Consider the following 14,576-nt stretch of genomic DNA (forward strand, 5'->3'; position numbering starts at 1 on the left):
AGAAAAGAGAGAAAAAAAGGATAGGGTAAAGAATAACAAACCAAGCAGACAAAAAGCCAACAGGGCCAAAGTACTCCATCCCAGTCCAGGAGCAGCCCAACGGTGCAAACCAGGGCGTCGCTCTGAGGAAGTCACTCCCCACAGGGACTGGGGAATGGCGGGGCGTGCCAGCAAATACAGGAGAATAGTTGCGCCCCATCTGTAAGAAAGTGGCTCTGTATATACTGTTCCCAAATAGGTACAGTGTGTACAGAGTCCACAGTCCCCAGAGGTTTGGCAGAGGCTAAAGTTAGATATAACCTTACTCTCTAAAGTGGTAGCTTGGTCGAGCAGTAAGGCAGTATCAGAGGACAGTGTAAAGCATTTGTTGTACACACAGTCAGTCAGCAAATGGTCTCACACACTCAATAACTGAACTCTAGGCCAATGGTTTATATACAAAATATATGTTTGTTTTATTTTAGAACCAACAATAGGTATTAAAATATACTTTCTCAGAATGAGACGCTTTAGTTGAATACTTTTGAAATATGCAATTGACTTTTGTAGATAGTTACAGATTGTTGCAATAGGCAACACCATTTCAAACACAATAATGCATTGAGCTCAATGGAAGTTTAAAGTTATTTGCAATAGATTACTTTCAGGATTACTTTTGTAACTTCAGGACTGGATCCTAGATTCAGTCCTGGGACAGTTCTTAGAAACAAGTGATAAAAGTCGACTTAGTTACTGTTGTGATTTTTAGGCAATATTTTGCTATTTTAAAAGTTGACACTTAGAAGAAATTTCATAGAAAAACAATCAATGATTCCCTATGGGAGAAAATTCAAGTTGCAGGTAAAGTAGGTTCTCGTTACTTTTATAATCCAGTACTGGGCTCCTAGACTCAGTACTGGGACCTCTATCTAAAACAGGTAAGTAATTACGTTTTCACAGTTGGTACGATTTTTAAAGAATATTTGAAGTTTGCAAAAATCGACACTTAAAAGAAATTTCACAGAAAAACAGTCAATGATTTCCTATGGAAGAAAATTGGGTTACTGGTAGGTATGGTTGTGACTATTTTTCAGGGTCAGTGCTGGGCACCAGGATTCAGCACTGGGATATCTCCTAATAGCAGGTGAGTATTTTCGTTTTCGTTACTCGGTTGATTTTTGGTGAATATTTTAAAGTTTAGAAACTCCACACTTAGAAGAAATTTCAGAAGAAACCAGTCAATGTTACCCTATGGAGGAAAATTGGGTTATCGGCTTTTGGGTAAGTACTCGACTGACAGAGTTAAGGTTTTGGGCACAGACTCAGGGGTCTCCCAGGGTCAGGTAAGTACAGTTGTTACACCCTCAGCGGCACAGGGGCAGCCGGGTGCAGAGTGAGTTAGGCCCAATATTATCCTATGGGAGGCGGGGGACCTTGGTTGGTGGCTGCTAATTAGCAGGCCACGTGGCTGTGGGAGCTGGGCTCCTGGTCACTTGCTCAGGGCAAATGGGGAAGTAGATAAGTGTAGAGGTTACACTGCCAGGGCCACTCGGGTGGCTGGGTGCAGGGTGCTTTTGAGCCTTCAGGCGCTCAATGGATTTCAATGGGAAAGCTCCTGGTTGAAAAAAGGCTGCAAGCTCGGGGACGAAGATTTTTCAGGTGCCACCACCACTTCGAGAGGTAAGTTGGGTAGTTGGAGGATAGGTAGGTACCCAGGAGTTGGGCACAGGGGGCCGCAAGGCGCCGGGGTGCCTTTTGGTGTCAGGAAATCTTACCCTCTGTTGATCGCAGTTGGGGGGAGGTACCTGGTTCTGAGGCTGCAGGCGTCGTCAGGAGCGTCGAGGTGAGTCCTTGGGTGCCGGATTCGGGGTCACCGGGGGGACGTCCTCGGGGTCTTTGTTCACTTCGGCACAGGCCAGGCTTGGCGTGTGCAGGGTTCGCGGTTCCGGGCTGATGCCAGGGGTTAGAAGCTGGTTTTGAGCAGAGCCTCTGTTCATGGGAGTCCCAGGTGCTTAGAGCCAAAAGGTAGCCAGGTCCTCCGGGGTTTGTGAGGTTGCTGGCCACAAGAGGTGCCGGGTTGTAGCAGGAGCAGGTTCGAGGGTCGACAGGCCGGTAGGGCTGGGGCCAAAGCAGTTGGTGTCTTCCTCTTCTTAGCAGCTGCACGGAAGGTCTTCTTTCTTCTTGCTCTTCTATGTTTTCCGGAATCTGGAATCTGAGGAAGGAAGGTTCAATGTGCCCCTAAATACTACATTTAGGGGCGTTACAGGTAGGTAAAGGGCAGGGACCACTGGGTCCCTGCCCTGGGGTGGGTACACCTCCTATCCTGCCACTCTCCTGTAGGAGGGGGGCAGTGGCCTAGTCCTGATTTGGCAGGGCTCCCCATCTTCCAGATGGCGAGAGCCCGGAGATGTGCTTCACCTCGCCTCCCCCACCTGAGGGATGGGGTTGGCAGAGGCTGGCACACACCCTTTCCTTCCTTGGGGTTTCCCGCCAGTCTTCCCGCCAGAGTGGGGGTCAGAACTGGTGGGGGCCAGTTGCTGAGTACTCCAGGCCAGAAATTGGCCTGGAGAAGCTCACAAAGGCGGCATGCCTTTGAAGCTTCCCCTGCCCATTCTGGTGGAGGAGACTTCGCACCTCACCCAGGATGTGCATTGTTGCAGGCCCAGGAGAGCAGATGGCTCTCTACCCAGGGGTCCAGCAACCTGTCTGCTGTGTGGCAGCCTAGGCAGCCCCTCAGAAAAGATGTGGATTGTAGGTTAGGTTCAGGGGGCATTTCTAAGACGCCCTCTGTCGTGCATCTTACAGTAAATCCCACACTGGCATCAGTGTGGGTTTACTGTGCTGAGAAGTTTGATACCAAACTTCCCAGTCTTCAGTGTAGCTATCATGGTGCTGTGGAGTTCGTGTTGACGACCTCCCAGCACCATATACTCTTAATGGCAGCACTGCACTTACAGTTCCCAGGAATGGACCTGGGTACTGTAGGGGCACAGGGCTCATGCACCTGTGCCCACACCTCTGGCATAGGGCACCCAGCTAGAGGGGTGACTGAGGTATGCCAGGGCAGTGTGTTGTGGGCATGGCACACAGGGATGTGTGCTATGTCGACTCTTTGTTTTGTTCTGCACCCAGACACTCAGCCTGGAAAGGCAGTGGGTGTGTGTCAGAGTACAGGGCCTCTAAGGGTGGCACAATAAGTGCTGCTGCCCTTAGGGGCCTTCTCTGGTCACAAGGCCCTGGGCACCTAGGGTACCATTTACCAGGGGCTGACAGGTGACCAGAGATGCCAATTGGGTTTTGGCTGTTAGGCAGTTTTTAGGGAAGAACACAGGCCCTGGGCACCTGATTGGCAGGAGCCCAGGGCACAACAAGGAAAAGTGCATCAGTTATCGGGCAAAAAAGGGGGGGGGGGGAGGGATGGGGGGGGGTTACTGCAACAGAAACCCACTTTCTTACATTGGTTGCTTGGGACGCTGTTCTTTTACCAGATGTGTCCAACAGTTTTGACTCCTTATCAGGAGGTGGAGCATCGCCTGTGGTTTGGGAGTTAGCCCTTTTTTTGGCGTTAAAGACTACTAAAGAATCCACGGGTAGTTGCCCTTTAATTTAAACCGGGTCAGCTGGGGCAGACTTGTACTTCTTTTCCACCCTGGGGTTAATGGCTCTGGTCCTTACAGGATCTTTAAACACTTCTGGAGCGTGTTTGATTACCCCTTTTAACATTGGGAGAATGGAAGTGGACCTTTCAGATGGTGCAAAAGTGTCCATGAGGAAATCTTCTTCTACAGGGTCTGTGTGCAAATTCACACCATGGTATTCTGCAGCTCTGTGTATGAGCTGAGTGAACACTAAAGTGTCCTCTGGAGGGAATGGTCTATATGGGTAGATATCATCTTGTGGTGCATTCGGAACATCGGGTGTGCCATAATCTTCCCATGGGTCCTCTGGGGTGTTAGGGTGTCTAGGTTCCCCTAAAGGGTCATTATCCCCTTCCTCCCCGGAGGTATCCTCATCATCCTGTGGTGGTGGAGATTGTGAGGGTACTGGAGATGGGATAAGAGAGATGTGGTGTGGAGGAGGAGTTGGAGAAGGAATTCTCAAAGGAGAAGTGGCAATGTCTCTCTTCTTTGGGCGTGGAGCTGGTACAGGTTTTGACCATTTTCCTTTTCCTGGAAGGACTAAGTATAAGTTGACCTGTCTTTGGGTCAATTTCAAGAGTTGTTTGGGTTGGATCAGGCCGAAAAAGCTCCTCCCTCAGGAGTGTGTTGTTTCGGTGCAGATTGTTTGTGTGGTACAAGTTTTGGAGTGGTTTACTGCTCCTTAGGCTAGGAATTGGGAGTTTTCCTGGGTCCTGTTGGGGTTTTCAGAACCGGTTGCTTCTTTGGTTCCGGTGATTTTTTCAGATCCGAAGGTTGAGCGCCAGTGGTCTTCGGAGCCGGTTGCTTGTTTGGTTCCGATGTTTTTTTGCGGTAGGAAGATTGAGCGTCAGTGGTCTTTGGAACCGGTTGTTTGGTTGGTTCCGATGATTTTTTCGGAGCGGAGACGTCCATACCAGCGAAATTCGGAGCCAAAGGCACCGATGTGTAACCAGGTGTCGGTGCGGATGAAGACAGTGGTTTCTTCTTTGGTGCCGGGGATGGGGTTTCGGTACAGACGGTAGGCTGACTCGATATCAAGTGGCCCGAAGGCTTATGTATCGACTTCTTTGCCGAGCCCGAAGGCGGGGCATGCAAAGTTTTGTCCCAGTGTACGCCTAGGCCCGAAGGTGAAGGTGTGACCGAAGCCTTCTTGTGAATGGGTGTGGGGGAGGGGTCGACATCAGTACTTACGACCCGCTGCCCTGGAGTGATGTCTTAGACGTCGGACTCATCAGCGTCGTAGGCGCTAATGTTGCCCTCTTCGATCTGCTCCTGCACATTGAAGCCTTCTTGGAAGATATCGTCCAGTATCGATGTTGAAGATCGAGCCATGCTTCTTCGAGCTAGACGATCCAGAATTGTTTTCTTGGAGCGGAAAGAGACACAAGCTGGACAGTCTTTGGACTTGTGCTCAGGCGAAAGGCAATGGTTACACACCTCGTGAAGATCGGCGTGTGGAAACTTGGATCCACATTGAGGACACTTTTTGAAAGTAGTACTTTCCATGAGCCAAAGGCCTAATGGCGCAGCTAGGCCCGAAGGCCTGCGTGGACAACCGGAATCGAAGAATTCAAGTTTGGAGAGATGCGCGTTGAATGGGAAACGCGCTCGAAACAATACAGAAGAACCGATGAAGGATTGCGCGTCGAAAGGTAGAGTGGTAACGACACCGAACTGGAGCGCGACGAACACATCCAAGCCCGATGGCGGAAAAAGCAATCTGAAGATGGAGTCGATGCCCCTGCGCGCTATTGTCCAAAGGAGTCGTCACCTATCTCGTGACTTCCAAAGGTTTATTCCAATACAACAAAGTGCAAACATCCGAGCCCAACACCAGATGGCACAGTGTGTGATCTGCAGCTCATATGCCTCGAACATAGTGTTTCTGTAGGTGATTGCCCAGGCTGGAGTACCTCTGTAGAACATTAGTCTTCACCTCCATAGAAGGTAGTTCTAGGTCTACTACTACTGCTACCCTCCACTAAAACGACATAGAAGGATGCGCTTTCTGTGTTGGCAGGGCCAAGAGAAGAACGAAGGCTAGTTTCTGGAGATGTCCACAAGCCACTGGTGTTTTGTAGCTCCTCATACCAATTTTCCTCATCATATTGGAGAACAAAACCATGCGCTTAAAAAAACTGTTATTGTACAAATCAGTGCCGAAAAGGTTGTGTCAGGTCTGAGTCCTACTTCGTGGTAAAGACAAGGCATTAGAATCTGAAAGCCTGCTGGACAGCTGCACTCTAGTGGGATCAGGGTACAGCCAGGGTAGAGGTAGATTCTACTTGGAGATGGAGAGCACAATGGGTTGTGAATCTCCACCCTCCCTGTGTTGGTACCTGCATTGGTGTGAAGGGAACTGGTGCAGATAGTGATGCCGGAACTGGCATCGGGATTAGGGCTGGTGTTAAACCCAAACTAGATTTGAGGGCACAAACGGCTCTGAGGGCAGACCTGCCGGAGAGGATCCAACTGCAGGTCTCTGTGGAAACCAGTAAAGTGCCAAAAATGTGAAGCATGGCTTCCCTAAAGGCCTACACTTGCTGCGTCCTCACCGACAGACCTGGAAAATTGTGGTCCATCAGGACGAGGCTCAGGATTGGCTCCAATAGACATCAGAAGCGAGGCTAGGGAGCTGGGGCGTAGTGATACCATTGTTGGATTTGGAGATTGGCAGCAAGCGACTGAATTCCTCTTTCTTATGCTTCTTGTATGTACGCAAAAACTTTGATTGCGACAAACATCTCCCTTCAACGTCGGAAGAGGGAACAGGACTTTCCTTTCAACCTCAAATGGTCACAGTGAGGAAGGAGTCTTCCAATGTTTGGTGACAAACACGTACAGCCTTCGGATTCATCTGGTCGCAGTCGTATCAGGCCCTGGAATCATGTTCTGACTCCAAGCACCATTGGCATACAGTATGAGGGTCTTTCACAGACATTTGTTTGTGATAGACCCTGCATAACTTGAGTCCTGTTGGCTTAAGAGATGATATTTTGTCTTGCACACTGAAGTATTTTGTGAAAAAGTCTTGAAAAGACTAAGGAGTAACTCCGGATTTGAGTCAGGAGGTGCAGAGATAAAGGAACTGCCATCCGTGCACATGGGTGGGCGTTTTTATATGGCTCCACTCATCAATTCCGGAGTGGAATGACATTGGTGCATGCTGAAGTACTGCTTAAGTTTTCTGATCCATTCTGACCCTTGGGGAATATTCACAAGAACAATGGGAAAGCGAGGAACAATACAGGGGGTGACAATATAGATAATAATATGCAAGAAAAAATAAGGAAGTAAGATTAAAGAAGAGTATTGCTGTAGAAGGAAAATGTCAAGTTATGACGCTATTGCTGTGGTAGTTTGAAGCATGCAGGGCTGCCTAGTGTGTGACCTGCCCAAATAGTGAAACAATACACTCTACAAACTTATGTAAAAATAACAGTAAAGGGGCACAATAGTGCCAGAACGAGCAATGCATAGAGAGGAAGATGATGAAGATGATGAAGATGAAGTGTTGGCGGTGTCGGACAGTAGTGGTGCAAGGTGCAAAGTTATGTAGTGTGTAGTATCCTTTCTGTGATATTAATCAGCATGGTGTAATAAGGTAAACAGAAGGTTGGATCCACGTTCTTCTTACATTTCAATTGATTTCCAAAGGTTCAGCAGTTTTAAGCTAGAAAAAGCAATGCTGAATATTGTGGTAGGAAGCTCTCTGTTTTGGAAGACTTTGTTGAAGTTCAGGATTAGAAGACTGTATGTATCAAAGAAAGGAAAGGATTTGGTTGGAAGAAGCAAAGAAACTGGAAATGGTTTTAGATCTCAAGCACCCTAAGCAAGTTTTATTGACAAAGAGGTGATGCAGAGCCGTGGAAGAGAGAATTTCCCAAAGTATTTAGTGACAATTGTTGAAGTGGATCACTCAATATTAGTATAAAACCAAATGTCATATCTAAAGTGCACAAAGTCCGATATGTTCCTTTGCCTTGAGGGGATCAGTTTCAGAAGGAGTTGAAAAGGTTGTGTGGCCAAAGGATAACAGAACTCATTGAAGTCTCAGTTCGGTTAAGTCTGATAATTATGGTGCAAAAAAACAAATGGCAAGGAATACGTGTGATAATAGGAGCAATGTGAATTAATTAATTTTCACCCCACTTTACCATAAACCATTAATAACTATGTGGTACTTATAAAGTGGTATAATGAGATGAACCCCCACCAATAGCAGTACGTTAATTATCCTTAAACCAATAACTATGATGTAGCAGCAGGAGACACGATTAAGGAGTTAATGGGGTTAATGGGGTTAATGGTTGAACAAAGAGTTCACCTTCACGCTGTCTTCGCGCATATATCCACGCATTCGATTAAGCAGGGTACCAAGTCTGCTTCAGCTCCCCGCTTACAAAGACTGACTGTCGTAATACATGGAGGCCATCTCTAGAACTAGTGGGCCAGAGTGAATAAGTAACAGCTCAGTAGGCCTGCAACAGAACTTCTAGCCAGTAAGCACACAGTCCATTTTGATGCATATGAGGACGTGCATGGCTGGGCAGTGAAGATGTGCCTGGATTCTCCAGAAGGAATTGTGCAGAGCTATGGTGACAGGGTCTAACCAATGCTCTACATACAGAGATCTTGTGTAGCGACTAAGAAAGCCAGTGTTGTGCATTTGGGGCAAAATCGGTTTGGAGGCTGTAGGAAAGAGTCCCTTTTTAACATGATCACTCCTCCCTTTTGCCTGGAAAATGATGTGATTTCAACTTTAAATGCACTGGGTTCCTGTTAAACAAGTCCCCCGTCCCAGAGCTCCTTCCGAAAACTGTACAGGTGTTCCCCCAATTGGCAAAACCTTTTAGCACTCTCTGTCCGTCCCTAGTAAATGGCACCCTGGTACCTAAAGCCTGAGGTGCTAAAGAGGGCCCCTAAGGGGTGCATCACAAATTGTGCCACCCTCAGGTACCCCTCACCAAGCACATGCAGAGCTGCTATCACCTATTGGCTACTACACTACACTCCCCTAAAGCATGCTATTGCCCAGTGGCTACTTCCCTACACTCCCCTAAAGCCCCAAAATTTAGTATTTAGGAGGGCCCATGGCACCAGAAAAGCAGATCCTGATGACCTAAGAACCTAAGAAGAGAGAGGGCACCGAAGAGCAGCAAAAGCAGAGAGGAGAGAAGAAGCAGACCTGGTACCAACCCAGCCTGCCTATCTGCTTCCCTCGTCCAAAACGGTGCCAAAGTTGACTCATCCTACAGCTGTTGAATCAAGAACCTTGGGAGGACTGCCTGCCTTCAATAAAGACCCAAGATCTCCCGTGAACAGTGGACCTGTTCTCCTGCATCAACTCCGAAGCAAAGACTCTGAGGCCTCCGAAACCGCCGAACACCTGAACGAACCACTGCACCCGTCACCTCTGGCCGAGTTGAAGTGGGCTATTGGTGTCAACAGGGTCACCCTGAGCTCAGGTCCATCGTGATTTCACCACTTGTGGACTCCCCGACATCGCCTGCAGCCTCTGCACGTAGGCCCCCTCGACTGACTGCTCCTGGTAAGAAAACCAGATGCCTAAAACACCTCAGCATCTGCCAACCCTGGGCCATGAATAAGAGTACCCCAGGTGTCCCTACGCCCCCAAGCATTGCAGGCCTTTAACATCCCCTGTTGGTTCACCCTAACTGGCCTTCCAGCCAGAGCTTGCAGCCTCTTTACACAGTGACCAATCTCCATAAAAACCTACTGGGCTCCCAATGCTGTTTTGCGCCCGGCACCTAGCCGCCCTCATGCTGCTGGTAGTGTTCTGTTGGTGATGCCTTGAACCTTGCCCTGGCTGCTCGACCACACTACCCCCTAATAGTGCACTTTTGGATTGCATAGACAGCCCCTGTCTACTCATAAGGGAAACCTCCTGGACTCTGTACACGGTATATCAGCTTCAAAATATATCACAATAAGTGACAGCCCAGACTCAGAGGAAGTGGAGTGTACCTGTCGAGTCCTGAACCCGGTTCCCCAGCTTTGAGGTCAACCAATCTAGCCGATAGGATACATCCTCTCCTCTCATTTTACTTTCTGTGCCTTTCAAAGCCAGATGATTCTCTCTTCATTTTGAAAGACTTTTAGGCTTACACAATTCTCATCATGATCAAGGGAAGTCAGTCATCCTATTTGCCATTTCTGACAGTTTATAATGTTATTCATGATATCAAGTTTGACAGAACGAAACAAGTATGCGCTCTAGTCTAGAAAAAGACACGAAAGAAACTGTCTTCTTGCTATACAGCACTGAAAATGAGGGCTTCCTGCAGTTTCAGATGGCATTTGATATCAACACCCTTTGCCAAAAGGCAATCTTATTAAACTATTTCCAATCTAACTACTTAATGGTACATGTGCAAAGCCTATGAATCTGTAAAATGTAAATCCATAAAAGACTGAGGCACTGAATGCTATGCTAGGGTAACCAGTGTGAACATTCACAATATTTGTATCTTTCAGTGCCAAGGTTAAGATTTCAAACAGTTTTTGTGCAACTAAGTTCAACTTTCTCAGCTGCAGGAGAAGCTCCCTCATATCCCTCACAAAACTATGTGGAAATCCATGACTTTGCTTCAACCTCCTCCTCTCGATGTGAAACCCCCTTCAAGAGACCCCTTTCTATCACCCACTTCTTTTTTCACAATCTCCTCATTCCAGTGCATGTGAAATCTCACTGCACTTTCCACGTGAAGGTTGGAATGGACATTTACAGGGAAATCCATCACTGGGCTGAGGGCTGTTTTTAAGGGCTGCCTGAGTCAATGATTTCTCAGATCCCCCAGCCCTAAAAGCAGTTTGAGAGAGAGCAGCATACGCTTTTGTTGTCAGGGTATACATGATCTGCTTCTCATCAGCAATAATGCTCCAAGGTATTAGGCAAAATGGTGAGGTACTGAAATATTTTACAAGCATCTCCTCAGAATTGCCTCCAAAACCTATGAATTTTCGAAACATATAATTATAAATTATCTGAAAACAAACCTCATGGATAGAACCCCTCTGCATAATAACACACATAAACAGACTTGTTCGCTTTGCTTTCTTGGTGCATTGTGGATCTGCCATTTAAACACGTTTCAGGCACTCCACAGACCCTCCCGGTCAGTGTGAAATCCTTTTACAAATCACCCAAGTGAAAGCCCCATGCACTGTCCATACCACCCCATTCAAGGTACACAACCCTCAGAGTCCTTCCTCACAATGTGAAATACCCTTCCACCCCACACCAGCACCCATCACACCCTCCTCACCTTTGATCATTTTCTTTCTGAAGTTCTCGGTTCCACTCATCAAGTTTCTGCTGCAGTTTTTTCCTCCTCTGCTCTGGAGGCAAGTGACTGAAGTCCTCACTTATAACCGCCTATCATCCAGAAACACAAGAAGTGACATGTCACACATTGCTCTGCACACATGCACCACCTATACTAACAGACACATGCAACAGTATTGCAGCATACACCTTCAACACTTCTCTCACACATACTTTACAACTCTCACACCAGTCTGCCAGTCATTTCACTCCTTTTGAGTAACACACGCTTTATTGTCAGTTTTTAACAACTGATTGGGGTTGTGGCCCTGCTATCATGCACACCTTCGTGAGGTAGTGTTAGTCTTTTGTCATCGTTTTCTGGGAACAGGGGAATTCCGATTACCTGGAAGATGACCAAAAGCCACATGTGCCTTGATTTCTCAGGCACACTGTGATTCCCATTATTTTCCCTTGCCCTGGATCCTGGCCCCCAGCTCACTTCTGGAATCATAAGACTACTTCCACCCATCCACCTATGTCAGGGTAAGAACAATCAAGCTTAAAGTCTAAGGAGGCTTCCTCCTTAATCCATGTATTTGTCCTTCCTGCACTTGAGATACCTTAGGTTTGGGAGTGGGCACTGCCCAGCCCACGGCACTGGAGAATCTGTGTGTGAGACAGACAGACAGACAGACACCCACACACACACACATTAGATGCCCACTGGATTTCCATAATCGCACATCACATTCAATAATTTTTTAATATACAAATAATGTGTTAATACTCTGATACAAATGCAGGAGATGTCATATTCGAACCATTTATGCTGATAAGGCACTATTTATGAAGGCACTGAGTAAGAAGCGCTTACATCTGTGCGGAGAGCCAAATAAAACTGAGGGGGCTCCAGATTTCTCTGGGGTGAAATATTACTGGCATCAACGCCCCGTTGTTTTCCAGTCATTCTTGGCAATAGGCTGCTTCCTTCAGCCAATCATCATGTTCAGGGCTTTGTCGTCATCCCCTAGTGCATCGTCACCCTTATCTTAGCAAGAAGCAGCAGCATCGCTGCCAGGCGATATGTGCCTAATGAAATATCTTTGACATACCCCAATAGGGCGGTGAGGAGAGTGTGGGGCATAGTATTCTGTTATCAAATCTATGAAGTTGAAGACAGCATTCTAGTATTCAATTACTTCTGCCAATGCAAGGTGCAGGAAGCCAGACCTCTCAACACCACAGCGCTCGCAACTCACCTCCTAAGCAAGGCCCATCCTCTGCAGGCTAGCGAGCAGGCTAGTTTGGGGGCAACAATACTTCCATGTTTCATAAGTCACTTCTGCGCCAATGTCCATTTGTCATCTCATCAGCGCTTTATGTGGGACTACTGATGCCTTGTTCTGCATAGCGGCGTACAGACAAATTATCAGTCATCTAGGAGAGGGATTGTCCAGCCTGTATGTGATCTTCACACTTATCATGGTGATCAAGAGGAGAAGGATGCTACATCCTGGAAACCTATGATCCCACAGGGCTTAAAAAGTGAAAGAACCTCATGTATGGGTAGCCACTCACTCAATCTTCATATAAGAAAAAAAGATGAGGGGTGTTCATAGACGAATTTCTTTTATGCACCGCCACAGCTTTAAGAGCAGGTTTCACTTCTCCCCAAAATAAGTTATTAACCTTCACTCTAATGACCCAAGAACAGGGCCATTAAAAACAGCCAGCAAACCCCTTGTGATGCATAGGATTGACCCCTAATTGTTATTCAGTAAAAGATCTTACCATGGGATAACAGGCATGTGTTGCCAAATGTAGAGTTAAAACAACAAAAGACAATCTGTGACAAGTCAGGCTTATATTTCCAGCTGATATGGAATACAATAAGATAAACGAGTGACACTCTGAGATAAAGAAAAAGCGGAATTTGATTGGTCTGAAGAGTACTTAAGTTCACTGAAGTAAAATCGGTGTACATCACTATTGGAATCTAGCACAAATGAGGAGAAGCATGCAGGGCACTATTCTTTCTGGAAAGATATGTTCTGGAAGTGAAATGAATGACTTTCTTGGGCAATGAAACTCTTGTCTGTTCAGCATTAATTAGGCACCTCTTTTAAAGGATGTTCTCACTTTGTGCCCCTCTTAAATATTACAATTAATATCTTCGAGCCTTGTATGGTTTTTGCTAGTAGCTTTCCATGAGTTGTTTACTGGGCTTTTTCCATAATAAAATAATTGATGACGTCCTTTATTGAACACATGATTAAGGTGGCACTGTAATCCCGATATCTTAACTGTGGCGCCCAACCTCAAACCTTGGCAAATCTGGCTTTCTTCAAAGTGGCATGGCACAGGAATTGTCAAAAGTGTAAAGGAGCACATTCTTCTGAGATGCCTTGAAAAGCTCAGGAAATAAGCAAAACAAAAATGAAACAGAGAGGGGCAGCAAACAACAGCTGCATCATGTTTCTGATATTGTAGGTTCAACATGCTTGCTGCAACCTTCAGGGTTTAAAGAGGTGCAATGATCTACCAGGTTCCTCTACACTGCTTGGTGGATTTGATTTGCAGGTCGAGTCAAACCTCCAATTTAACTTTGTCTCTCAATCTGACACTTTATAGAGGGAGACCATCCCCCACCCCACACCTGCTCAAGCTCAATATGCACTTGCACTAGCCCCCTCCATTTCAGTCTTTGATAAATACACATACACAAGTACACATAAAATCCCAGAGTTCATACACCACATGTAAATATTTGCAACACATCCCCTGCATCACACCATACTGAGCAAACCTCAGCTGAGCATTAAGAGCACACTTACCCCCCTCTTCAGGGTGCGGAATGATGGGATCCGGGGTTTCACCGTCCGAGTGATTTCACTCAGACAGTAGGACAGGGGATCCCGGCTGAACCTGGTCGTGAGGGGTCCATTAGCAGCAGACGGAAGGGGAGAGCTTGAGGGTAGAAGGGGAGGGGGTGGAAGCTGAGGACAGGGAGGAGAAAAGAAAAAAACAAGTGGAAGCTCAGATAAGAGAAGAAATAGGCACACCACCACAACTAAGCAGAGACAGAGGACCTCAAGAAGCAAGAGAACCTATGAGTTTACGAAGATATAAGTAAACCACCACCAAAAAAAAAAAAAAAAGTGGTCAGAGGAGAAAGAATGGTGAGACTAAGTAACCATTCTTAGAGAAGAGAGAATATTAATGGAATCCCAAAATGGACCAGCAAATAACACCACGAGGTAAAGGGGGTTAGGAGGTGGGGTAGGGAGTTCGGGGGACTGAAAGAAGGGTCACAGGAATGGGCAGGTCAGCAAATCCCCAAACTAGACTGCAAAAGACTAGGGGACCCTGGAAACACGACAGCAAACCAAACCTAGAGCTTAAAGGAAAAAGCGGAAGAGGCAAACCAAAACTGGAGAGATCAGGAACCAGAATCAAGTAGGCACAGAGGTCACCAAGAATGGAGAACACCAAACCAGGATACTAAGGGACATAGGGGACTCAAAAATGGCAATCAATAAGAAGGCATCCCAGAAAGAGCACCAGCAAACCACTAGCTGAGAAACCGAAGGAATTCTGAGAATGCACAAACCATCACACCATGACCAGTGTCAGGGGGGAGAATGGGAGGGGGCCCAACAAACAAACCC

General features: G+C 46.8%; 1 protein-coding gene across 2 annotated transcripts in view; it reads right to left on the reverse strand.

Moving 5' to 3' along the window:
* TRIP10 (thyroid hormone receptor interactor 10) overlaps positions 1-14,576 on the reverse strand; it is a 173,762-nt gene that overhangs the window by 35,657 nt on the left and 123,529 nt on the right. The window contains exons 10-11 of one of the 2 annotated variants that reach the window (XM_085600426.1): positions 13,743-13,904; positions 10,907-11,016 (exon numbers count right to left, since the gene is read on the reverse strand). In XM_085600426.1, the coding sequence (XP_085456552.1) occupies positions 10,907-11,016; positions 13,743-13,904 (272 nt within the window). The remainder of the gene's footprint in view (positions 1-10,906; positions 11,017-13,742; positions 13,905-14,576) is intronic. The other variant, XM_085600427.1, reaches the window with a different exon arrangement.

Source organism: Triturus cristatus, chromosome 4_2 (assembly GCF_964204655.1).
Source record: "Triturus cristatus chromosome 4_2, aTriCri1.1, whole genome shotgun sequence".
NCBI lineage: Eukaryota > Metazoa > Chordata > Amphibia > Caudata > Salamandridae > Triturus > Triturus cristatus.